At 43.3% G+C, this 25,259-nt stretch overlaps 1 protein-coding gene across 1 annotated transcript in view; it reads right to left on the minus strand.

Annotated features, from left to right (window-relative positions):
- Positions 1-25,259, minus strand: part of arrb1 (arrestin, beta 1) — a 77,962-nt gene that overhangs the window by 14,231 nt on the left and 38,472 nt on the right. Inside the window, exons 7-10 of the mRNA XM_046315121.1 lie at positions 23,806-23,873; positions 22,056-22,191; positions 3,467-3,551; positions 3,103-3,175 (exon numbers count right to left, since the gene is read on the minus strand). Of these exons, the coding sequence (XP_046171077.1) occupies positions 3,103-3,175; positions 3,467-3,551; positions 22,056-22,191; positions 23,806-23,873 (362 nt within the window). The remainder of the gene's footprint in view (positions 1-3,102; positions 3,176-3,466; positions 3,552-22,055; positions 22,192-23,805; positions 23,874-25,259) is intronic.

Consider the following 25,259-nt stretch of genomic DNA (forward strand, 5'->3'; position numbering starts at 1 on the left):
AGATTAGTTATTGATTAGTTATTGAAGACTGGACTGGCCTACATGTCAGATTAGTTATTAAAGACTGGACTGGCCTACATGTCAGATTAGTTATTAAAGACTGGACTGGCCTACATGTCAGATTAGTTATTAAAGACAGGACTGGCCTACATGTCAGATTAGTTATTGATTAGTTATTGAAGACTGGACTGGCCTACATGTCAGATTAGTTATTAAAGACTGGACTGGCCTACATGTCAGATTAGTTATTGATTAGTTATTGAAGACTGGACTGGCCTACATGTCAGATTAGTTATTGAAGACTGGACTGGCCTACATGTCAGATTAGTTATTGATTAGTTATTGAAGACTGGACTGGCCTACATGTCAGATTAGTTATTGATTAGTTATTGAAGACTGGACTGGCCTACATGTCAGATTAGTTATTGATTAGTTATTGAAGACTGGACTGGTCTACATGTCAGATTAGTTATTGAAGACTGGACTGGCCTACATGTCAGATTAGTTATTGATTAGTTATTGAAGACTGGACTGGCCTACATGTCAGATTAGTTATTGAAGACTGGACTGGCCTACATGTCAGATTAGTTATTGATTAGTTATTGAAGACTGGACTGGCCTACATGTCAGATTAGTTATTGATTAGTTATTGAAGACTGGACTGGCCTACATGTCAGATTAGTTATTGATTAGTTATTGAAGACTGGACTGGCCTACATGTCAGATTAGTTATTGATTAGTTATTGAAGACTGGACTGGCCTACATGTCAGATTAGTTATTGATTAGTTATTGAAGACTGGACTGGCCTACATGTCAGATTAGTTATTGAAGACTGGACTGGCCTACATGTCAGATTAGTTATTGATTAGTTATTGAAGACTGGACTGGCCTACATGTCAGATTAGTTATTGATTAGTTATTGAAGACTGGACTGGCCTACATGTCAGATTAGTTATTGATTAGTTATTGAAGACTGGACTGGTCTACATGTCAGATTAGTTATTGAAGACTGGACTGGCCTACATGTCAGATTAGTTATTGATTAGTTATCGAAGACTGGATTGGCCTACATGTCAGATTAGTTACTGATTAGTTATTGAAGACTGGACTGGCCTACATGTCAGATTAGTTATTGATTAGTTATTGAAGACTGGACTGGCCTACATGTCAGATTAGTTATTGATTAGTTATTGAAGACTGGACTGGCCTACATGTCAGATTAGTTATTGATTAGTTATTGAAGACTGGACTGGCCTACATGTCAGATTAGTTATTGATTAGTTATTGAAGACTGGACTGGCCTACATGTCAGATTAGTTATTGATTAGTTATTGAAGACTGGACTGGTCTACATGTCAGATTAGTTATTGAAGACTGGACTGGCCTACATGTCAGATTAGTTATTGATTAGTTATTGAAGACTGGACTGGCCTACATGTCAGATTAGTTATTGAAGACTGGACTGGCCTACATGTCAGATTAGTTATTGATTAGTTATTGAAGACTGGACTGGCCTACATGTCAGATTAGTTATTGATTAGTTATTGAAGACTGGACTGGCCTACATGTCAGATTAGTTATTGAAGACTGGACTGGCCTACATGTCAGATTAGTTATTGATTAGTTATTGAAGACTGGACTGGCCTACATGTCAGATTAGTTATTGATTAGTTATTGAAGACTGGACTGGCCTACATGTCAGATTAGTTATTGAAGACTGGACTGGCCTACATGTCAGATTAGTTATTGATTGATTAGTTATTGAAGACTGGACTGGCCTACATGTCAGATTAGTTATTGATTAGTTATTGAAGACTGGACTGGCCTACATGTCAGATTAGTTATTGAAGACTGGACTGGTCTACATGTCAGATTAGTTATTGAAGACTGGACTGGCCTACATGTCAGATTAGTTATTGATTAGTTATTGAAGACTGGACTGGCCTACATGTCAGATTAGTTATTGATTAGTTATTGAAGACTGGACTGGCCTACATGTCAGATTAGTTATTGATTAGTTATTGAAGACTGGACTGGCCTACATGTCAGATTAGTTATTGAAGACTGGACTGGTCTACATGTCAGATTAGTTATTGAAGACTGGACTGGCCTACATGTCAGATTAGTTATTGATTAGTTATTGAAGACTGGACTGGCCTACATGTCAGATTAGTTATTGAAGACTGGACTGGCCTACATGTCAGATTAGTTATTGATTAGTTATTGAAGACTGGACTGGCCTACATGTCAGATTAGTTATTGATTAGTTATTGAAGACTGGACTGGCCTACATGTCAGATTAGTTATTGATTAGTTATTGAAGACTGGACTGGCCTACATGTCAGATTAGTTATTGATTAGTTATTGAAGACTGGACTGGCCTACATGTCAGATTAGTTATTGATTAGTTATTGAAGACTGGACTGGCCTACATGTCAGATTAGTTATTGAAGACTGGACTGGCCTACATGTCAGATTAGTTATTGATTAGTTATTGAAGACTGGACTGGCCTACATGTCAGATTAGTTATTGATTAGTTATTGAAGACTGGACTGGCCTACATGTCAGATTAGTTATTGATTAGTTATTGAAGACTGGACTGGTCTACATGTCAGATTAGTTATTGAAGACTGGACTGGCCTACATGTCAGATTAGTTATTGATTAGTTATCGAAGACTGGATTGGCCTACATGTCAGATTAGTTACTGATTAGTTATTGAAGACTGGACTGGCCTACATGTCAGATTAGTTATTGATTAGTTATTGAAGACTGGACTGGCCTACATGTCAGATTAGTTATGGATTAGTTATTGAAGACTGGACTGGCCTACATGTCAGATTAGTTATTGAAGACTAGACTGGCCTGCATGTCAGATTAGTTATTGAAGACTGGACTGGCCTACATGTCAGATTAGTTATTGAAGACTAGACTGGCCTGCATGTCAGATTAGTTATTGAAGACTGGACTGGCCTACATGTCAGATTAGTTATTGAAGACTGGACTGGCCTACATGTCAGATTAGTTATTGATTAGTTATTGAAGACAGGACTGGCCTACATGTCAGATTTCTGTGTTGTAAAAAAGGCAAAGGAACGTACTCTGTCTCCTCTGTTGCGACCGGGCATCTGTATTGTGCTGTGTTGAATAGACAGATGTCAGCATACTGACGCACTGTGAATAGAAATTACAATCGTTACAGATGTAGTATCTTAATTTGATCACTCTTTTGCTGCTGAGAATATTCCTTAGATGAGCTTCATGAATTCACTGAAAACCTACATTAACAGTATTAATAACGTTAACCACCGTCCAAATAACATTATGGACTAAACGTTCAAATCCTGTTGCTGCAGGATTATTTTTTTGTTGCCGTGACAATATAGGTCAAAGATCCTACATCTGCAGAACGTATCAACGTTCTGAAAGAAACACACAGGACTACCAGTAATACGTTGCTGTCACCTGAAATCTTCATCTTCTTCACCGTCTTGTTGGTGTTGTTTGTGACGTGAACGTTGACACTGATAGGCTCCCCGTGGTAGTAGATCTGGAAGGAAAGATGCAAAAGATATTACTGTACCCCCCCAAACAAACACCCTCCTCCCCCCAGAAAAACAGTAGACCTAGTAATGTAATGTGGATTAACACTGTATATTGTAGAGTAATGTAGTATAATGTAGAATAATGGAAGATAATGCAGTGAAATGTAGAGGAATGTAGTATGATGTAGAGAAATGTAGAGTAATGTAGTATAATGTAGTATGATGTAGAGTAATGTAGTATAATGTGGAGTAATGTAGTATAATGTAGTATGATGTGGAGTAATGCAATGCAATGTAGAGTAATGTAGTATAATATAGAGTAATGTAGTATTATGCGGTATGATGTAGAGTAATGTAGTATAATGTAGAGTAATGTGGTATAATGTAGAGTAATATATTATAATGTAGTATGAAGCAGAGTAATGTAGTATAATGTAATATGATGGGGAGTATTGTAGTATGATGTGGAGTAATGTAGTATAACGTGGAGTAATGTAGTACAATGTAGAGTAATGTGGTATAATATAGTATGATGTAGTATAACGTAGAGTAATGTAGTATAATGTAGAGTAATTTGGCATAATGTAGAGTAATGTAATAAAATGTAGGGTAATGCAGGGTAATGTCGTGTGATGTAGTAGAATGTAGAGTAATGTAGTAGAATGTAGAGTAATGTAGTAGAATGTAGAGTAATGTAGTATGATGTAGGGTAATGTAGTAGAATGTAGAGTAATGTAGTAGAATGTAGAGTCATGTAGTATAATGTAGAGTAATGTAGTATGATGTAGAGTAATGTAGTATAATATAGTATAATGTGGAGTAATGTAATAAAATGTATGGTAATGTAGGGTAATGTCGTGTGATGTAGTAGAATGTAGAGTAATGTAGTAGAATGTAGAGTAATGTAGTAGAATGTAGAGTAATGTAGTATGATGTAGGGTAATGTAGTAGAATGTAGAGTAATGTAGTAGAATGTAGAGTCATGTAGTATAATGTAGAGTAATGTAGTATGATGTAGAGTAATGTAGTATAATATAGTATAATGTGGAGTAATGTAGTATAATATAGTATGATGTAGAGTGATGTAGTATGATGTAGAGCAGTGGTTCCCAAGCTTTTTATAGTCCTGTACCCCTTCAAACATTCAACCTCCAGCTGTACCCCCTCTAGCACCAGGGTCAGCGCACTCTCAAATCTGGTTTTTCGTCATCATTTTAAGCCTGCCACACACACACTATGTGATAAATTCATTAACCTTTTGTGACTAGGGGGCAGTATTTTCATTTTTGGAAAAATAACGTTCCCGTAGTAAACGGGATATTTTGTCAGGACAAGATGCTAGAATATGCATATAATTGACAGCTTAGGATAGAAAACACTGTAAAGTTTCCAAAACTGTAAAAATATTGTCTGTGAGTATAACAGAACTGATATTGCAGGCGAAAACCTGAGAAAAATCCACACACACACTATACGATACATTTATTAAACAGAAGAATGAGTGTGGGAAGTGACAAAGAGCTCTTATAGGACCAGGGCACAAATAATAATATTATAATAATCAATCATTTTGCTCTTTATTTAACTATCTTACATATAAAACCTTATTTGTTCATCAGAAAAGGTGAATATCTCACAACAGGTTAATGAGAAGGGTGTGCTTTAAAGGATGCACATAACTCTTTCAGGGCATGAAAGAGATAACGAATCCAATTGTTTGTGTCATCCATTTTGGTTAAGTACCTGCGTAATTGGCACCCAACTCACTCAGGTGCTTCGCTATATCACATTGTCCGTAAGCTTGAGTTCATTTACACACAAAAAAATCATACACCAAGTCACTTGGCTCTGTCATAACCTCACATGGTCTCTCTTATCATTGCTATGCAGACGACACACAATTAATCTTCTCCTTTCCCCCTTCTGATGACCAGGTGGCGAATCGCATCTCTGCATGTCTGGCAGACATATCAGTGTGGATGACGGATCACCACCTCAAGCTGAACCTCGGCAAGACGGAGCTGCTCTTCCTCCCGGGGAAGGACTGCCCGTTCCATGATCTCGCCATCACGGTCGACAACTCCATTGTGTCCTCCTCCCAGAGCGCCAAGAACCTTGGCGTGATCCTGGACAACACCCTGTCGTTCTCAACTAACATCAAGGCGGTGGCCCGTTCCTGTAGGTTCATGCTCTACAACATCCGCAGAGTACGACCCTGCCTCACACAGGAAGCGGCGCAGGTCCTAATCCAGGCACTTGTCATCTCCCGTCTGGATTACTGCAACTCGCTGTTGGCTGGGCTCCCTGCCTGTGCCATTAAACCCCTTCAACTCATCCAGAACGCCGCAGCCCGTCTGGTGTTCAACCTTCCCAAGTTCTCTCACGTCACCCCGCTCCTCCGTTCTCTCCACTGGCTTCCAGTTGAAGCTCGCATCCGCTACAAGACCATGGTGCTTGCCTACGGAGCTGTGAGGGAACGGCACCTCAGTACCTCCAGGCTCTGATCAGGCCCTACACCCAAACAAGGGCACTGCGTTCATCCACCTCTGGCCTGCTCGCCTCCCTACCACTGAGGAAGTACAGCTCCCGCTCAGCCCAGTCAAAACTGTTCGCTGCCCTGGCCCCCCAATGGTGGAACAAACTCCCTCACGACGCCAGGACAGCGGAGTCAATCACCACCTTCCGGAGACACCTGAAACCCCACCTCTTTAAGGAATACCTAGGATAGGTTAAGTAATCCCTCTCACCCCACCCCCCTAAGTTTTAGATGCACTATTGTTAAGTGACTGTCCCACTGGATGTCATAAGGTGAATGCACCAATTTGTAAGTCGCTCTGGATAAGAGCGTCTGCTAAATGACTTAAATGTAATGTAAATGTAAATGAAAGACCTGTGTGTTGTCCTTGTTAATGCAGACAGAGAAGAGCTCCAACTTCTTAATCACAGCCTCAATTTTGTCCCGCACATTGAATATAGTTGTGGAGAATCCCTGTAATCCTAGATTCAGATCATTCAAGTGAGAAAAAACATCACCCAGACAGGACAGTCATCATCACCCAGACAGGGGCCTTCTGATTTCACAAAGTTAACCATTGTCACGTATTCCCATCCCCATTCCCATCCCCATCCCCATTCCCATCCCCATCCCCATCCCCATTCCCATTCCCATTCCCATTCCCATCCCCATCCCCATCCCCATCCCCATCCCCATTCCCATCCCCATTCCCATTCCCATTCCCACTCCCATTCCCATCCCCATTCTCCTTCAGCTGTAACACATAGAATTCACTGTTATGCGAAGCAGTAATTGTTTCAAAACATCTCCTGCCATATCACTAATGCATCGTGGTACAGTGTTGTTCGATGAAGGGATATGTCTGTGTAACGGATGTGAAACGGCTAGCTTAGTTAGCGGTGCTGCTGGTGTCACGGATGTCAAATGGCTAGCTTAGTTAGCGGTGGTGCTGGTGTAACGGATGTGAAACGGCTAGCTTAGTTAGCGGTGGTGCTGGTGTAACGGATGTGAAACGGCTAGCTCAGTTAGCGGTGGTGCGCCAAATAGCGTTTCAATCGGTGACTTCACTTGCTCTGAGACCTTGAAGTAGTGGTTACCCTTGCTCTGCGAGGGCCGCGGCTTTTGTGGAGCGATGGGTAACGATGCTTCGAGGGGTGACTGTTGTTGATGTATGCAGAGGGTCCCTGGTTCGCGCCCGGGTATGGGCGAGGGGACGGTTTAAAGTTATACTGTTACATCTGTATAGTCTTTTCCCGCCTTTTCCCCCGGCAGCAGGAAGAATTAAGTCCTTCAAAATAGTATGGGACTTGTCTGTCCTAGCCAGTCCTCTACAATAGTATGGGACTTGTCTGTCCTAGCCAGTCCTCTACAATAGTATGGGACTTGTCTGTCCTAGCCAGTCCTCTACAATAGTATGGGGCTTGTCTGTCCTAGCCAGTCCTCTACAATAGTATGGGGCTTGTCTGTCCTAGCCAGTCCTCCACAATAGTATGGGGCTTGTCTGTCCTAGCCAGTCCTCTACAATAGTATGGGGCTTGTCTGTCCTAGCCAGTCCTCTACAATAGTATGGGGCTTGTCTGTCCTAGCCAGTCCTCTACAATAGTATGGGGCTTGTCTGTCCTAGCCAGTCCTCTACAATAGTATGGGGCTTGTCTGTCCTAGCCAGTCCTCTACAATAGTATGGGGCTTGTCTGTCCTAGCCAGTCCTCCACAATAGTATGGGGCTTGTCTGTCCTAGCCAGTCCTCTACAATAGTATGGGGCTTGTCTGTCCTAGCCAGTCCTCTACAATAGTATGGGGCTTGTCTGTCCTAGCCAGTCCTCCACAATAGTATGGGGCTTGTCTGTCCTAGCCAGTCCTCCACAATAGTATGGGGCTTGTCTGTCCTAGCCAGTCCTCCACAATAGTATGGGGCTTGTCTGTCCTAGCCAGTCCTCTACAATAGTATGGGGCTTGTCTGTCCTAGCCAGTCCTCTACAATAGTATGGGGCTTGTCTGTCCTAGCCAGTCCTCTACAATAGTATGGGGCTTGTCTGTCCTAGCCAGTCCTCCACAATAGTATGGGGCTTGTCTGTCCTAGCCAGTCCTCCACAATAGTATGGGGCTTGTCTGTCCTAGCCAGTCCTTTACAATAGTATGGGGCTTGTCTGTCCTAGCCAGTCCTCCACAATAGTATGGGGCTTGTCTGTCCTAGCCAGTCCTCTACAATAGTATGGGGCTTGTCTGTCCTAGCCAGTCCTCTACAATAGTATGGGGCTTGCCTGTCTAGCCAGTCCTCCACAATAGTATGGGGCTTGTCTGTCCTAGCCAGTCCTCCACAATAGTATGGGGCTTGTCTGTCCTAGCCAGTCCTCCACAATAGTATGGGGCTTGTCTGTCCTAGCCAGTCCTCTACAATAGTATGGGGCTTGTCTGTCCTAGCCAGTCCTCTACAATAGTATGGGGCTTGTCTGTCCTAGCCAGTCCTCTACAATAGTATGGGGCTTGTCTGTCCTAGCCAGTCCTCTACAATAGTATGGGGCTTGTCTGTCCTAGCCAGTCCTCTACAATAGTATGGGGCTTGTCTGTCTAGCCAGTCCTCCACACTAGTATGGGGCTTGTCTGTCCTAGCCAGTCCTCCACAATAGTATGGGGCTTGCCTGTCCTAGCCAGTCCTCCACAATAGTATGGGGCTTGTCTGTCCTAGCCAGTCCTCCACAATAGTATGGGGCTTGTCTGTCCTAGCCAGTCCTCCACAATAGTATGGGGCTTGTCTGTCCTAGCCAGTCCTCCACAATAGTATGGGGCTTGTCTGTCCTAGCCAGTCCTCCACAATAATATGGGGCTTGTCTGTCCTAGCCAGTCCTTTACAATAGTATGGGGCTTGTCTGTCCTAGCCAGTCCTCCACAATAGTATGGGGCTTGTCTGTCCTAGCCAGTCCTCCACAATAGTATGGGGCTTGTCTGTCCTAGCCAGTCCTCCACAATAGTATGGGGCTTGCCTGTCCTAGCCAGTCCTCCACAATAGTATGGGGCTTGTCTGTCCTAGCCAGTCCTCCACAATAGTATGGGGCTTGTCTGTCCTAGCCAGTCCTTTACAATAGTATGGGGCTTGTCTGTCCTAGCCAGTCCTCCACAATAGTATGGGGCTTGTCTGTCCTAGCCAGTCCTCCACAATAGTATGGGGCTTGTCTGTCCTAGCCAGTCCTCCACAATAGTATGGGGCTTGTCTGTCCTAGCCAGTCCTTTACAATAGTATGGGGCTTGTCTGTCCTAGCCAGTCCTCCACAATAGTATGGGGCTTGTCTGTCCTAGCCAGTCCTTTACAATAGTATGGGGCTTGTCTGTCCTAGCCAGTCCTCCACAATAGTATGGGGCTTGTCTGTCCTAGCCAGTCCTCCACAATAGTATGGGGCTTGTCTGTCCTAGCCAGTCCTCCACAATAGTATGGGGCTTGTCTGTCCTAGCCAGTCCTTTACAATAGTATCGGGCTTGTCTGTCCTAGCCAGTCCTCCACAAAGTATGGGGCTTGTCTGTCCTAGCCAGTCCTCCACAATAGTATGGGGCTTGCCTGTCCTAGCCAGTCCTCCACAATAGTATGGGGTTTGTCTGTCCTAGCCAGTCCTCTACAATAGTATGGGGCTTGTCTGTCCTAGCCAGTCCTCCACAATAGTATGGGGCTTGTCTGTCCTAGCCAGTCCTCTACAATAGTATGGGGCTTGTCTGTCCTAGCCAGTCCTCCACAATAGTATGGGGCTTGTCTGTCCTAGCCAGTCCTCCACAATAGTATGGGGCTTGTCTGTCCTAGCCAGTCCTTTACAATAGTATGGGGCTTGTCTGTCCTAGCCAGTCCTCCACAATAGTATGGGGCTTGTCTGTCCTAGCCAGTCCTTTACAATAGTATGGGGCTTGTCTGTCCTAGCCAGTCCTCCACAATAGTATGGGGCTTGTCTGTCCTAGCCAGTCCTCCACAATAGTATGGGGCTTGTCTGTCCTAGCCAGTCCTCCACAATAGTATGGGGCTTGTCTGTCCTAGCCAGTCCTTTACAATAGTATCGGGCTTGTCTGTCCTAGCCAGTCCTCCACAAAAGTATGGGGCTTGTCTGTCCTAGCCAGTCCTCCACAATAGTATGGGGCTTGCCTGTCCTAGCCAGTCCTCCACAATAGTATGGGGCTTGCCTGTCCTAGCCAGTCCTCCACAATAGTATGGGGCTTGCCTGTCCCAGCCACTCTGTAGCTCACCATATAAGACACTTCTAGACCCTTCTTATTGAGGTATCTGTAGCTCTTACAACTCAAAAGTCGACTTAATTCTCGTTTAAAAAACTCCTGTTGCTTATTTTTCAAATTAACATATTTTGTTCTAAATGTTTGGTTCATCGAGTTGTGAGATTAGTACTTTTGCACATATAACACACTTGTGGCTGAGGAAAGGCACTACTCCTAATGTATGTTAACCTCAAATCAATGTAGTTCTCATCATATTTGTGCCTCTTCAATGGTCCAACGTCCCTGTCTGTTGTTCAGTGCTTTCCTGGGTAAGGGGGCAGTAGCTCTTCGGCTGCATCAGATTCACAACTGTCGGTGTCCATGCTAGCTGGGCTAACAACAAACTTAGAATTACTGAAGCTAAGCATTGGATGTGCTGGTGGAAGCAGAACAACCTGTGGAGTACGGCTGGTAGTAGCAGTATGATGTCCTAGTAGTAGTAGCAGTATGATGTCCTAGTGGCAGTAGCAGTATGATGTCCTAGTGGTAGTAGCAGTATGATGTCCTAGTGGTAGTAGCAGTATGATGTCCTAGTGGTAGTAGCAGTATGATGTCCTAGTGGTAGTAGCAGTATGATGTCCTAGTGGTAGTAGCAGTATGATGTCCTAGTGGTAGTAGCAGTATGATGTCCTAGTGGTAGTAGCAGTATGATGTCCTAGTGGTAGTAGCAGTATGATGTCCTAGTGGTAGTAGCAGTATGATGTCCTAGTGGTAGTAGCAGTATGATGTCCTAGTGGTAGTAGCAGTATGATGTCCTAGTGGTAGTAGCAGTATGATGTCCTAGTGGTAGTAGCAGTATGATGTCCTAGTGGTAGTAGCAGTATGATGTCCTAGTGGTAGTAGCAGTATGATGTCCTAGTAGTAGTAGCAGTATGATGTCCTAGTGGTAGTAGCAGTATGATGTCCTAGTAGTAGTAGCAGTATGATGTCCTAGTGGTAGTAGCAGTATGATGTCCTAGTGGTAGTAGCAGTATGATGTCCTAGTAGTAGTAGCAGTATGATGTCCTAGTGGTAGTAGCAGTATGATGTCCTAGTGGTAGTAGCAGTATGATGTCCTAGTAGTAGTAGCAGTATGATGTCCTAGTGGTAGTAGCAGTATGATGTCCTAGTGGTAGTAGCAGTATGATGTCCTAGTGGTAGTAGCAGTATGATGTCCTAGTAGTAGTAGCGGTACTACCAGTAGAGCTGGTATGTGTCTCTATGGAAGCGGGCCTTACTTTTTTCACCATTTATCCATTTTGGAACAAACTAAATGAGCAGCAGCTACGTTTGGCTACATACGGGCCGTTAGCAGTTAATGTGATTGGATGTTCATTATTTGACGAGGCTACCTGTATTTGACATTGTGTTGTTTGCAACATTGCACTATTGTAAAGTGACTGTTCCACTGGATGTCATAAGGTGAATGCACCAATTTGTAAGTCGCTCTGGATAAGAGCGTCTGCTAAATGACTTAAATGTAAATGTAAATGATGTTGTTATTTCGCTCTACACATAAAAATTTAAAAAAGTGAATTACATTTTTATTTTACCCCCGAAGGCATAGCGCGTACCCCAGTTTAGGAATACCTGATGTAAAGTAATGTAAAGTAATGTAGTATAATGTAGAGTAATGTAGAGTAATGTAGTATAATGTAGAGTAATGTAGAGTAATATGGATTAACATAGTATAATAATATAGAGTGATGCAGTATAATGTACTGTAATGTTGTATAATGTAGAGTAATGTAGTATAATGTAGAGTAATGAAAATTAACATAGTATAATGTAGAGTAATGTAGTATAATATAGTATAATGTAGAGCAATGTAGTATAATGTAGAGTAATGTAGTATACTATAGTATAATGTAGATTATTGTGGATTATCGTAGTATAATGTACTGTAGTGAAGGGTAATGTAGAGTAATGTGGCTTAACATATAAAAATGTACTGTGAGGAATTTAAAAATGGTATGGTTGAGAGGGATGAGGCAAAAGGAATGGCAAATAAGTCTGGCTGTACAACCCATTGCCAAACTTAATGCAAATTGAGAAATCATGTCACTAAACTGAATAAAAAGAAGAAGAAACTTCACTATGAAAATGACAAAGTAAAAATTCAGCTCCCATCAATCATTGAATCAGATGGCTCAGTCTTCACAAAACCCACTGATATTGTGAACTACTTTTAATGATTTAGCAAATTGTCAAGATTAGCACATTTAGACATGACATGCCAGCAACAAACACTGACGCTAGACACATAAGGAAAGACGAGCGGTGTAATTCTGACTTCCGTAAAGTGAGTGTGGAAGAGGTGCAAAAAATGATTGTTGTCTATCAACAATGACAAGGCCACCGGGTCTGACAACTTGGATGGAGAATTACTGAGGATAATAGGGGACGACATTGCCACTCCTATTTGCCACATCTTCAATCTAAGCCCACTAGAATGTGTGTGCCCTCAGGCCTGGAGGAAGCTAAAGTCATTCTGCTACCTAAGAATAGTAAAGCCCCCTTTACTGGCTCAAATAGCTGACCAATCAGCCTGTTACCAACCCTTTGGAAAGTTTTGGAAAAAATTGTGTTTTGACCAGAAACAATGTTATTTCACAGTAAACAAATTGACAAACAGACTTTCAGCACAGTTATAGGGAAGGAAATTTAACAAGCACAACACTCACACAGTGACTAATGATTGGCTGAGAGAAATTGATAAAAAGATTGTGGAGGCTGTTTTGTTAGACTTCAGTGGGGCTTTTGATATTATCGATCATAGTCTGCTGCTGGAAAAACATATGTGTTATGGCTTTACACCCCCTGCTATAATGTGGATAAAGAGTTACCTGTCTAACAGAACACAGAGAGTGTTCTTTAATGGAAGCCTATCACATATAATCAGGAATTCCCCAGGGTAGCTCTCTAGGCCCCTTGCTTTTTAAAATGTGTACTAATGACATGCCACTGACTTTGAGTAAAGCCAGAGTGTGTCTATGTATGCGGTTGACTCAACACTGTAGCCATTAGCTACTACAGTGACTGAAATGACCGCAACACATAACAAAGGGCTGCGGTTAGTTGTAGAATGGGTGGCAAGGAATAAGTTAGTCCTAAATAAATTCTTTTTTTAAACAAAAAGCATTGAATTTGGGACAAATCATTCACTAAACCCTGAACCTCAACTAAATCTTGTAATAAATTATGTGGAAATTGAGCAAGTTGAGGAGACCAAACTGCTTGGAGTAACCCGGGATTGTAAACTGTCATGGTTAAAACATATTGATACAACAGTAACTAAGATGGGGAGAAGTCTGTCCATAATAAAGAGCTGCTCTACCTTCTTAACAGCACGATCAATATGGCAGGTCCTACAGGCCCTAGTTTTGTCGCAGCTGGACTACATTTACATTACATTTAAGTCATTTAGCAGACGCTCTTATCCAGAGCGACTTACAAATTGGTGCATTCACCTTATGACATCCAGTGGGACAGTCACTTAACAATAGTGCATCTAAAACTTAGGGGGGGTGGGGTGAGAGGGATTACTTAACCTATCCTAGGTATTCCTTAAAGAGGTGGGGTTTCAGGTGTCTCCGGAAGGTGGTGATTGACTCCGCTGTCCTGGCGTCGTGAGGGAGTTTGTTCCACTACTGTTAAGCCGTGTGGTCAGGTGCCACAGAGGGACTTGGGTGTACACAGAGAACTAACATTAATAATATGAATGTCAATCTCTCCTGGCTCTAAAGGAGGAGCGACTGACTTCATCACTACTTGTATTTACAGACACATGCATATACACACAATAACATACGTACTATACACACATGTACACATGGACTTTGTGTTGTGGATGTGTGGTTGTGAAGTAGGGGCCTGAGGGCACACACTTAATGTGTTGTAAAATCTGTTATGAATGTATTGTAATGTTTTTAAAATGTAGAACTGCCTAAATTTTGCCAGACCCCAGGAAGAGTTGCTGCTGCCTTGGCAGGAACTAATGGGGATCCATAATAAACCCCAGGAAGAGTTGCTGCTGCCTTGGCAGGAACTAATGGGGATCCATAATAAACCCCAGGAAGAGTAACTGCTGCCTTGGCAGGAACTAATGGGGATCCATAATAAACCCCAGGAAGAGTAACTGCTGCCTTGGCAGGAACTAATGGGAATCCATAATAAACCACAGGAAGAGTAGCTGCCGCCTTGGCAGGAACTAATGGGGATCCATAATAAACCCCAGGAAGAGTAGCTGCCGCCTTGGCAGGAACTAATGGGGATCCATAATAAACCCCAGGAAGAGTAACTGCTGCCTTGGCAGGAACTAATGGGGATCCATAATAAACCACAGGAAGAGTAGCTGCCGCCTTGGCAGGAACTAATGGGGATCCATAATAAACCCCAGGAAGAGTAGCTGCCGCCTTGGCAGGAACTAATGGGGATCCATAATAAACCCCAGGAAGAGTAGCTGCTGCCTTGGCAGGAACTAATGGGGATCCATAATAAACCCCAGGAAGAGTAGCTGCTGCCTTGGCAGGAACTAATGGAGATCCATAATAAACCCCAGGAAGAGTAGCTGCCGCCTTGGCAGGAACTAATGGGGATCCATAATAAACCCCAGGAAGAGTAGCTGCTGCCTTGGCAGGAACTAATGGGGATCCATAATAAACCCCAGGAAGAGTAGCTGCTGCCTTGGCAGGAACTAATGGGGATCCATAATAAACCCCAGGAAGAGTAACTGCTGCCTTGGCAGGAACTAATGGGGATCCATAATAAACCCCAGGAAGAGTAACTGCTGCCTTGGCAGGAACTAATGGGGATCCATAATAAACCCCAGGAAGAGTAACTGCTGCCTTGGCAGGAACTAATGGGGATCCATAATAAACCCCAGGAAGAGTAACTGCTGCCTTGGCAGGAACTAATGGGGATCCATAATAAACCACAGGAAGAGTAGCTGCCGCCTTGGCAGGAACTAATGGGGATCCATAATAAACCCCAGGAAGAGTAGCTGCTGCCTTGGCAGGAACTAATGGGGATCCATAATAAACCCCAGGAAGAGTAGCTGCTGCCTTGGCAGGAACTAATGGGGATCCATAATAAACCCCAGGAAGAGTAGCTGCTGCCTTGGCAGGAACTAACGAGCATCCATAATAAACCCCAGGAAGAGTAGCTGCTGCCTTGGCAGGAACTAATGGAGATCCATAATAAACCCCAGGAAGAATAGCTGCTGCCTTGACAGGAACTAACGGGGATCCATAATAAACCCCAGGAAGAGTAGCTGCTGCCTTGGCAGGAACTAATGGGGATCCATAATAAACCCCAGGAAGAGTAGCTGCTGCCTTGGCAGGAACTAATGGGGTTCCATAATAAACCCCAGGAAGAATAGCTGCTGCCTTGGCGGGAACTAATGGGGATCCATAATAAACCCCAGGAAGAGTAGCTGCTGCCTTGGCAGGAACTAATGGGGATCCATAATAAACCCCAGGAAGAATAGCTGCTGCCTTGGCAGGAACTAATGGGGATCCATAATAAACCCCAGGAAGAGTAGCTGCTGCCTTGGCAGGAACTAATGGGGATCCATAATAAACTCCAGGAAGAGTAGCTGCTGCCTTGGCAGGAACTAATAGGGACCCCTAATAAACCCCAGGTAGAATAGCTGCTGCCTTGGCAGGAACTAATAGGGATCCATAATAAACCCCAAGAAGAGTAGCTGCTGCCTTGGCAGGAACTAATGGGGATCCATAATAAACCCCAGGAAGAGTAGCTGCTGCCTTGGCAGGAACTAACGAGCATCCATAATAAACCCCAGGAAGAGTAGCTGCTGCCTTGGCAAGAACTAATGGAGATCCATAATAAACCCCAGGAAGAATAGCTGCTGCCTTGACAGGAACTAACGGGGATCCATAATAAACCCCAGGAAGAGTAGCTGCTGCCTTGGCAGGAACTAATGGGGATCCATAATAAACCCCAGGAAGAGTAGCTGCTGCCTTGGCAGGAACTAATGGGGTTCCATAATAAACCCCAGGAAGAATAGCTGCTGCCTTGGCGGGAACTAATGGGGATCCATAATAAACCCCAGGAAGAGTAGCTGCTGCCTTGGCAGGAACTAATGGGGATCCATAATAAACCCCAGGAAGAATAGCTGCTGCCTTGGCAGGAACTAATGGGGATCCATAATAAACCCCAGGAAGAGTAGCTGCTGCCTTGGCAGGAACTAATGGGGATCCATAATAAACCCCAGGAAGAGTAACTGCTGCCTTGGCAGGAACTAATGGGGATCCATAATAAACCACAGGAAGAGTAGCTGCCGCCTTGGCAGGAACTAATGGGGATCCATAATAAACCCCAGGAAGAGTAGCTGCCGCCTTGGCAGGAACTAATGGGGATCCATAATAAACCCCAGGAAGAGTAGCTGCTGCCTTGGCAGGAACTAATGGGGATCCATAATAAACCCCAGGAAGAGTAGCTGCTGCCTTGGCAGGAACTAATGGAGATCCATAATAAACCCCAGGAAGAGTAGCTGCCGCCTTGGCAGGAACTAATGGGGATCCATAATAAACCCCAGGAAGAGTAGCTGCTGCCTTGGCAGGAACTAATGGGGATCCATAATAAACCCCAGGAAGAGTAGCTGCTGCCTTGGCAGGAACTAATGGGGATCCATAATAAACCCCAGGAAGAGTAACTGCTGCCTTGGCAGGAACTAATGGGGATCCATAATAAACCCCAGGAAGAGTAACTGCTGCCTTGGCAGGAACTAATGGGGATCCATAATAAACCCCAGGAAGAGTAACTGCTGCCTTGGCAGGAACTAATGGGGATCCATAATAAACCCCAGGAAGAGTAACTGCTGCCTTGGCAGGAACTAATGGGGATCCATAATAAACCACAGGAAGAGTAGCTGCCGCCTTGGCAGGAACTAATGGGGATCCATAATAAACCCCAGGAAGAGTAGCTGCTGCCTTGGCAGGAACTAATGGGGATCCATAATAAACCCCAGGAAGAGTAGCTGCTGCCTTGGCAGGAACTAATGGGGATCCATAATAAACCCCAGGAAGAGTAGCTGCTGCCTTGGCAGGAACTAACGAGCATCCATAATAAACCCCAGGAAGAGTAGCTGCTGCCTTGGCAGGAACTAATGGAGATCCATAATAAACCCCAGGAAGAATAGCTGCTGCCTTGACAGGAACTAACGGGGATCCATAATAAACCCCAGGAAGAGTAGCTGCTGCCTTGGCAGGAACTAATGGGGATCCATAATAAACCCCAGGAAGAGTAGCTGCTGCCTTGGCAGGAACTAACGGGGTTCCATAATAAACCCCAGGAAGAATAGCTGCTGCCTTGGCGGGAACTAATGGGGATCCATAATAAACCCCAGGAAGAGTAGCTGCTGCCTTGGCAGGAACTAATGGGGATCCATAATAAACCCCAGGAAGAATAGCTGCTGCCTTGGCAGGAACTAATGGGGATCCATAATAAACCCCAGGAAGAGTAGCTGCTGCCTTGGCAGGAACTAATGGGGATCCATAATAAACTCCAGGAAGAGTAGCTGCTGCCTTGGCAGGAACTAATAGGGACCCCTAATAAACCCCAGGTAGAATAGCTGCTGCCTTGGCAGGAACTAATAGGGATCCATAATAAACCCCAAGAAGAGTAGCTGCTGCCTTGGCAGGAACTAATGGGGATCCATAATAAACCCCAGGAAGAGTAGCTGCTGCCTTGGCAGGAACTAACGAGCATCCATAATAAACCCCAGGAAGAGTAGCTGCTGCCTTGGCAAGAACTAATGGAGATCCATAATAAACCCCAGGAAGAATAGCTGCTGCCTTGACAGGAACTAACGGGGATCCATAATAAACCCCAGGAAGAGTAGCTGCTGCCTTGGCAGGAACTAATGGGGATCCATAATAAACCCCAGGAAGAGTAGCTGCTGCCTTGGCAGGAACTAATGGGGTTCCATAATAAACCCCAGGAAGAATAGCTGCTGCCTTGGCGGGAACTAATGGGGATCCATAATAAACCCCAGGAAGAGTAGCTGCTGCCTTGGCAGGAACTAATGGGGATCCATAATAAACCCCAGGAAGAATAGCTGCTGCCTTGGCAGGAACTAATGGGGATCCATAATAAACCCCAGGAAGAGTAGCTGCTGCCTTGGCAGGAACTAATGGGGATCCATAATAAACTCCAGGAAGAGTAGCTGCTGCCTTGGCAGGAACTAATGGGGACCCCTAATAAACCCCAGGTAGAATAGCTGCTGCCTTGGCAGGAACTAATAGGGATCCATAATAAACCCCAAGAAGAGTAGCTGCTGCCTTGGCAAGAACTAATGGGGATCCATAATAAACCACAGGAAGAGTAGCTGCTGCCTTGGCAGGAACTAATGGGGATCCATAATAAACCCCAGGAAGAGTAACTGCTGCCTTGACAGGAACTAACAGGGAGCCATAATAAAAACCATACAAAAAGGTAGGGTAATGTAGATTAATGTAGTATAATCTGGAGAAATGTGGACTAACTTAGTATAATGTGGAGTAATGTAGTATAATGTACTGTAATGTGGAGCAGAGGTAGTGTAGAGTAATATAGTATAATGTACCTTAATGTAGAGCAGAGGTAGTGTAGAGTAATGTAGTATAATGTAGTGTAATGTAGGGTAGTGTAGAGTAATGTAGTGTAGTGTAGAGTAATGTAGGGTAGTGTAGAGTAATGTAGTGTAGTGTAGAGTAATGTAGTATAATGTAGTGTAATGTAGGGTAGTGTAGAGTAATGTAGTGTAGTGTAGAGTAATGTAGGGTAGTGTAGAGTAATGTATGGTAGTGTAGATTAATGTAGTTTAATGTAGTGTAATGTAGAGTAATGAAGAGTAATGTAGTGTAGTGTAGAGTAATGTAGTATAATGTAGTGTAATGTAGTATAATGTAGTGTAATGTAGGGTAGTGTAGAGTAATGTAGTGTAGTGTAGAGTAATGTAGGGTAGTGTAGAGTAATGTAGTGTAGTGTAGAGTAATGTAGTGTAATGTAGAGTAATGAAGAGTAATGTAGTGTAGTGTAGAGTAATGCAGGGTAGTGTAGAGTAATGTAGTGTAGTGTAGAGTAATGTAGTGTAGTGTAGAGTAATGTAGTATAATGTAGTGTAATGTAGAGTAATGTAGTGTAGTGTAGAGTAATGTAGGGTAGTGTAGAGTAATGTAGTGTAGTGTAGAGTAATGTAGTATAATGTAGTGTAATGTAGAGTAATGAAGAGTAATGTAGGGCTGTGTAGAGTAATGTAGTGTAGTGTAGAGTAATGTAGTATAATGTACTGTAATGTAGAGCAGAGGTAGTGTAGAATAATGTAGTATAATGTAGTGTAATGTCGGGTAGTGTAGAGTAATGTAGTATAATGTAGTGTAATGTAGAGTAATGAAGAGTAATGTAGTGTAATGTAGAGTAATGTAGTATAATGTAGAGTAATGTAGGTTAGTGTAGAGTAATGTAGTATAATGTAGTGTAATGTAGGGTAGTGTAGAGTAATGTAGTATAATGTAGTGTAATGTAGGGTAGTGTAGAGTAATGTAGTGTAATGTAGTCTAATGTAGAGTAATGTAGAGTAATGTAGTGTAATGTAGAGTAATGTAGTATAATGTAGTATAATGTAGAGTAATGTATAGTAATGAAGAGTAATGAAGAGTAATGCAGGGTAATGTAGAGTAATGTAGGGTAATGTAGGGTAATGTAGAGTAAAGTAGAGTAATGTAGGGTAATGTAGAGTAATGTAGGGTAATGTAGTATAATGTAGTGTAATGTAGTGTAATGTAGAGTAATGTAGGGTAGTGTAGTGTAATGTAGAGTAATGTAGGGTAGTGTAGTGTAATGTAGTATAATGTAGAGTAATGTAGAGTAATGTAGTGTAATGTAGAGTAATGTAGTGTAATGTAGTGTAATGTAGTGTAATGTAGAGTAATGTAGTATAATGTAGAGTAATGTAGAGTAATGTAGTGTAATGTAGAGTAATGTAGAGTAATGTAGTGTAATGTAGTATAATGTAGGGTAATGTAGTGTAATGTAGTGTAATGTAGGGTAATGTAGTATAATGTAGTGTAATGTAGAGTAATGTAGTATAATGTAGAGTAATGTAGAGTAATGTAGGGTAATGTAGTGTAGTGTAGTATAATGTAGAGTAATGTAGTGTAGTGTAGAGTAATGTAGGGTAATGTAGAGTAATGTAGGGTAATGTAGAGTAATGTAGTGTAATGTAGAGTAATGTAGTATAATGTAGAGTAATGTAGTATAATGTAGTATAATGTAGTATAATGTAGTATAATGTAGAGTAATGTAGAGTAATGTAGTGTAATGTAGAGTAATGTAGTGTAATGTAGTGTAATGTAGTGTAATGTAGAGTAATGTAGTATAATGTAGAGTAATGTAGTATAATGTAGTGTAATGTAGTGTAATGTAGAGTAATGTAGAGTAATGTAGAGTAATGTAGTGTAATGTAGTATAATGTAGGGTAATGTAGTGTAATGTAGTATAATGTAGGGTAATGTAGTATAATGTAGTGTAATGTAGAGTAATGTAGTATAATGTAGAGTAATGTAGTGTAGTGTAGTATAATGTAGAGTAATGTAGTGTAATGTAGGGTAATGTAGAGTAATGTAGAGTAATGTAGGATAATGTAGAGTAATGTAGTGTAATGTAGAGTAATGTAGTGTAATGTAGAGTAATGTAGGGTAATGTAGAGTAATGTAGTTTAATGTAGGGTAATGTAGGGTAATGTAGAGTAATGTAGTTTAATGTAGGGTAATGTAGAGTAATGTAGTTTAATGTAGGGTAATGTAGAGTAATGTAGTTTAATGTAGGGTAATGTAGGGTAATGTAGAGTAATGTAGTGTAATGTAGGGTAATGTAGGGTAATGTAGAGTAATGAAGAGTAATGCAACTTATTTTATTTGTATTTATTCAACCTTTATTTAACTCTGCAAGTCAGTTAAAACAAATTATATTATTTACAATGACGGCCTCCCAAAGGGCAAAAGGCCTCCTGCAGGGACGGGGGACTGAGGTTAAAAACGTTTTTTAAATATATATATATATATATATAGGACAAAACACACATCACGACACGTGAGAAAACACAACACTACATAAAGAGAGACCTAAGACAACAACATAGCAAGGCAGCAAAACATGACCACACAACATGGTAGCAACACAACATGACAACAACATGGTAGCAACACAACATGACAACAACATAGCAAGGCAGCAAAACATGACAACACAACATGACAACAACATGGTAGAAACACACATGACAACAACATAGCAAGGCAGCAAAACATGACAACACAACATGACAACAACATGGTAGAAACACACATGACAACAACATAGCAAGGCAGCAAAACATGACAACACAACATGACAACAACATGGTAGAAACACACATGACAACAACATAGCAAGGCAGCAAAACATGACAACACAACATGACAACACAACATGGCAGCAGCACAAAACAGGGTACAAACATGATTGGGCACAGACAACAGCACAAAGGGCTGGGACACAACTGGGACACAACTGGGACACAACTGGGACACAACTGGGACACAACTGTTGAGTGTTTGAATGAAGAGCGACCCAGGGATGTGTGTGCTTTGGGGACCTTTAACAGAATGTGACTGACAGAACGGGTGTTTTATGTGAAGGATGAGGGCTGCAGTAGATATCTCAGATAGGGGGGGCTAAGAATGTAGAGATGTCCTCTACCAGCAGAAAAAAACATGTCCATCACCTCTTTATCCAGTGAGGCCTCAAGGTGCAGTGGCTTGTCAGACATCAGGAACTGTCTGGTGGTCTCAGCCATGGGCTGGGGGCCGGGCTTCTCTGGGGCGTACTGGACCTTACGGATCACCAGGCGCACTGAGTTCCTGTTCAGACACAAGGGTTAAACGCACTGACTTCCTGTTCAGACACAAGGGTTAGATGCACTGAGTTCCTGTTCAGAAACAAGGGTTAAACGCACTGACTTCCTGTTCAGACACAAGGGTTAGATGCACTGACTTCCTGTTCAGACACAAGGGTTAGATGCACTGACTTCCTGTTCAGACACAAGGGTTAGGGTTAGACACACTGACTTCCTGTTCAGACACAAGGGTTAGGGTTAGACACACTGACTTCCTGTTCAGACACAAGGGTTAGGGTTAGACACACTGACTTCCTGTTCAGACACAAGGGTTAGACACACTGACTTCCTGTTCAGACACAAGGGTTATGGTTAGACACACTGACTTCCTGTTCAGACACAAGGGTTAGACACAGACTTCCTGTTCAGACACGAGGGTTAGACGCACTGACTTCCTGTTCAGACACAAGGGTTAGACACACTGACTTCCTGTTCAGACACAAGGGTTAGACACACTCACTTCCTGTTCAGACACAAGGGTTAGGGTTAGACACACTGACTTCCTGTTCAGACACAAGGGTTAGGGTTAGACACACTGACTTCCTGTTCAGACACAAGGGTTAGGTGGTAGGTAGCCTAGTGGTTAGAGTGTAGAGGAGGCAGGTAGCCTAGTGGTTAGAGTGTAGAGGTGGTAGGGTAGCCTAGTGGTTAGAGTGTAGAGGAGGCAGGGTAGCCTAGTGGTTAGAGTGTAGAGGAGGCAGGGTAGCCTAGTGGTTAGAGTGTAGAGGTGGCAGGTTGGCCTAGTGGTTAGAGTGTAGGGGCGGCAGGGAAGCCTAGTGGTTAGAGTGTAGAGGTGGCAGGGTAGCCTAGTGGTTAGAGTGTAGAGGTGGCAGGTAGCCTAGTGGTTAGAGTGTAGAGGAGGCAGGGTAGCCTAGTGGTTAGAGTGTAGAGGCGGCAGGGTAGCCTAGTGGTTAGAGTGTAGAGGAGGCAGGTAGCCTAGTGGTTAGAGTGTAGAGGTGGCAGGGTAGCGTAGTGGTGAGAGTGTAGAGGCGGCAGGGTAGCCTAGTGGTTAGAGTGTAGAGGTGGCAGGTAGCCTAGTGGTTAGAGTGTAGAGGTGGCAGGTTGGCCTAGTGGTTAGAGTGTAGGGGCGGCAGGGAAGCCTAGTGGTTAGAGTGTAGAGGTGGCAGGGTAGCCTAGTGGTTAGAGTGTAGAGGTGGCAGGTAGCCTAGTGGTTAGAGTGTAGAGGAGGCAGGGTAGCCTAGTGGTTAGAGTGTAGAGGCGGCAGGGTAGCCTAGTGGTTAGAGTGTAGAGGTGGCAGGTAGCCTAGTGGTTAGAGTGTAGAGGAGGCAGGTAGCCTAGTGGTTAGAGTGTAGAGGTGGCAGGTAGCCTAGTGGTTAGAGTGTAGAGGTGGCAGGTAGCCTAGTGGTTCGAGTGTTGTACTAGTAACCGGAAGGTTGCAAGTTCAAATCCCCGAGCTGACAAGGTACAAATCTGTCATTCTGCCCCTGAACAAGGCAGTTAACCCACTGTTCCTAGGCCGTCATTGAAAATAAGAATTTGTTCTTAACTGACTTGCCTAGTTAAATAAAATAAAAATTACATGCATAACATTTTGTATAATTATTAAATTATTTTTTACCTTTTATGTATTTTGTCTTGGACGTTCTCTGAGCAGAACGCTTTGACTTCAAAGTCGACCCCGCAGGCCTTCAGAGACAAAATATAACAACAGGATTTAAGTCCTTAGGTTGGATTCTTGTTCTGCTTAAATGTCATTATGCATTGCAATATAACTGTTACAGTACCAAATAAAAGATTTAGATCACCTACTCATTCCAGGGTTTTTGTTTATTTCTTTGTTTGCTATTTTCTACATTGTAGAAAAATAGTGAAAACATCAAAACTATGAAATAACACATATGGAATCATGTCGTAACCATTAAAAAAAAAGTTAAATCAAAATATATTTTATATTTGAGATTCTTCAAAGTAGCCACCCTTTACCTTGATGACAGCTTTGCACACTTTTGTAAAGGAAGACCCAGAGGTACCTGTCTCTCATGAGGACCGCCACAGTAAAGGAAGACCCAGAGTTACCTGTCTCTAATGAGGACCACCACAGTAAAGGAAGACCCAGAGTTACCTGTCTCTCATGAGGACCGCCACAGTAAAGGAAGACCCAGAGGTACCTGTCTCTCATGAGGACCGCCACAGTAAAGGAAGACCCAGAGTTACCTGTCTCTAATGAGGACCACCACAGTAAAGGAAGACCCAGAGTTACCTGTCTCTCATGAGGACCGCCACAGTAAAGGAAGACCCAGAGGTACCTGTCTCTCATGAGGACCGCCACAGTAAAGGAAGACCCAGAGTTACCTGTCTCTAATGAGGACCGCCACAGTAAAGGAAGACCCAGAGTTACCTGTCTCTCATGAGGACCGCCACAGTAAAGGAAGACCCAGAGGTACCTGTCTCTCATGAGGACCGCCACAGTAAAGGAAGACCCAGAGTTACCTGTCTCTAATGAGGACCGCCACAGTAATGGAAGACCCAGAGTTACCTGTCTCTCATGAGGACCGCCACAGTAAAGGAAGACCCAGTGGTACCTGTCTCTCATGAGGACCGCCACAGTAAAGGAAGACCCAGAGGTACCTGTCTCTCATGAGGACCGCCACAGTAATGGAAGACCCAGAGTTACCTGTCCACAATAAAGGAAGACCCAGAGGTACCTGTCTCTCATGAGGACCGCCACAGTAAAGGAAGACCCAGAGGTACCTGTCTCTCATGAGGACCGCCACAGTAAAGGAAGACCCAGAGTTACCTGTCCACAATAAAGGAAGACCCAGAGTTACCTGTCTCTCATGAGGACCGCCACAGTAAAGGAAGACCCAGAGTTACCTGTCCACAATAAAGGAAGACCCAGAGTTATCTGTCTCTCATGAGGACCGCCACAGTAAAGGAAGACCCAGAGTTACCTGTCCACAATAAAGGAAGACCCAGAGTTATCTGTCTCTCATGAGGACCGCCACAGTAAAGGAAGACCCAGAGGTACCTTCCTCTCATGAGGACCGCCACAGTAAAGGAAGACCCAGAGTT

The sequence above is a fragment of the Oncorhynchus gorbuscha genome, linkage group LG19, assembly GCF_021184085.1.
Source record: "Oncorhynchus gorbuscha isolate QuinsamMale2020 ecotype Even-year linkage group LG19, OgorEven_v1.0, whole genome shotgun sequence".
Taxonomy (NCBI): domain Eukaryota; kingdom Metazoa; phylum Chordata; class Actinopteri; order Salmoniformes; family Salmonidae; genus Oncorhynchus; species Oncorhynchus gorbuscha.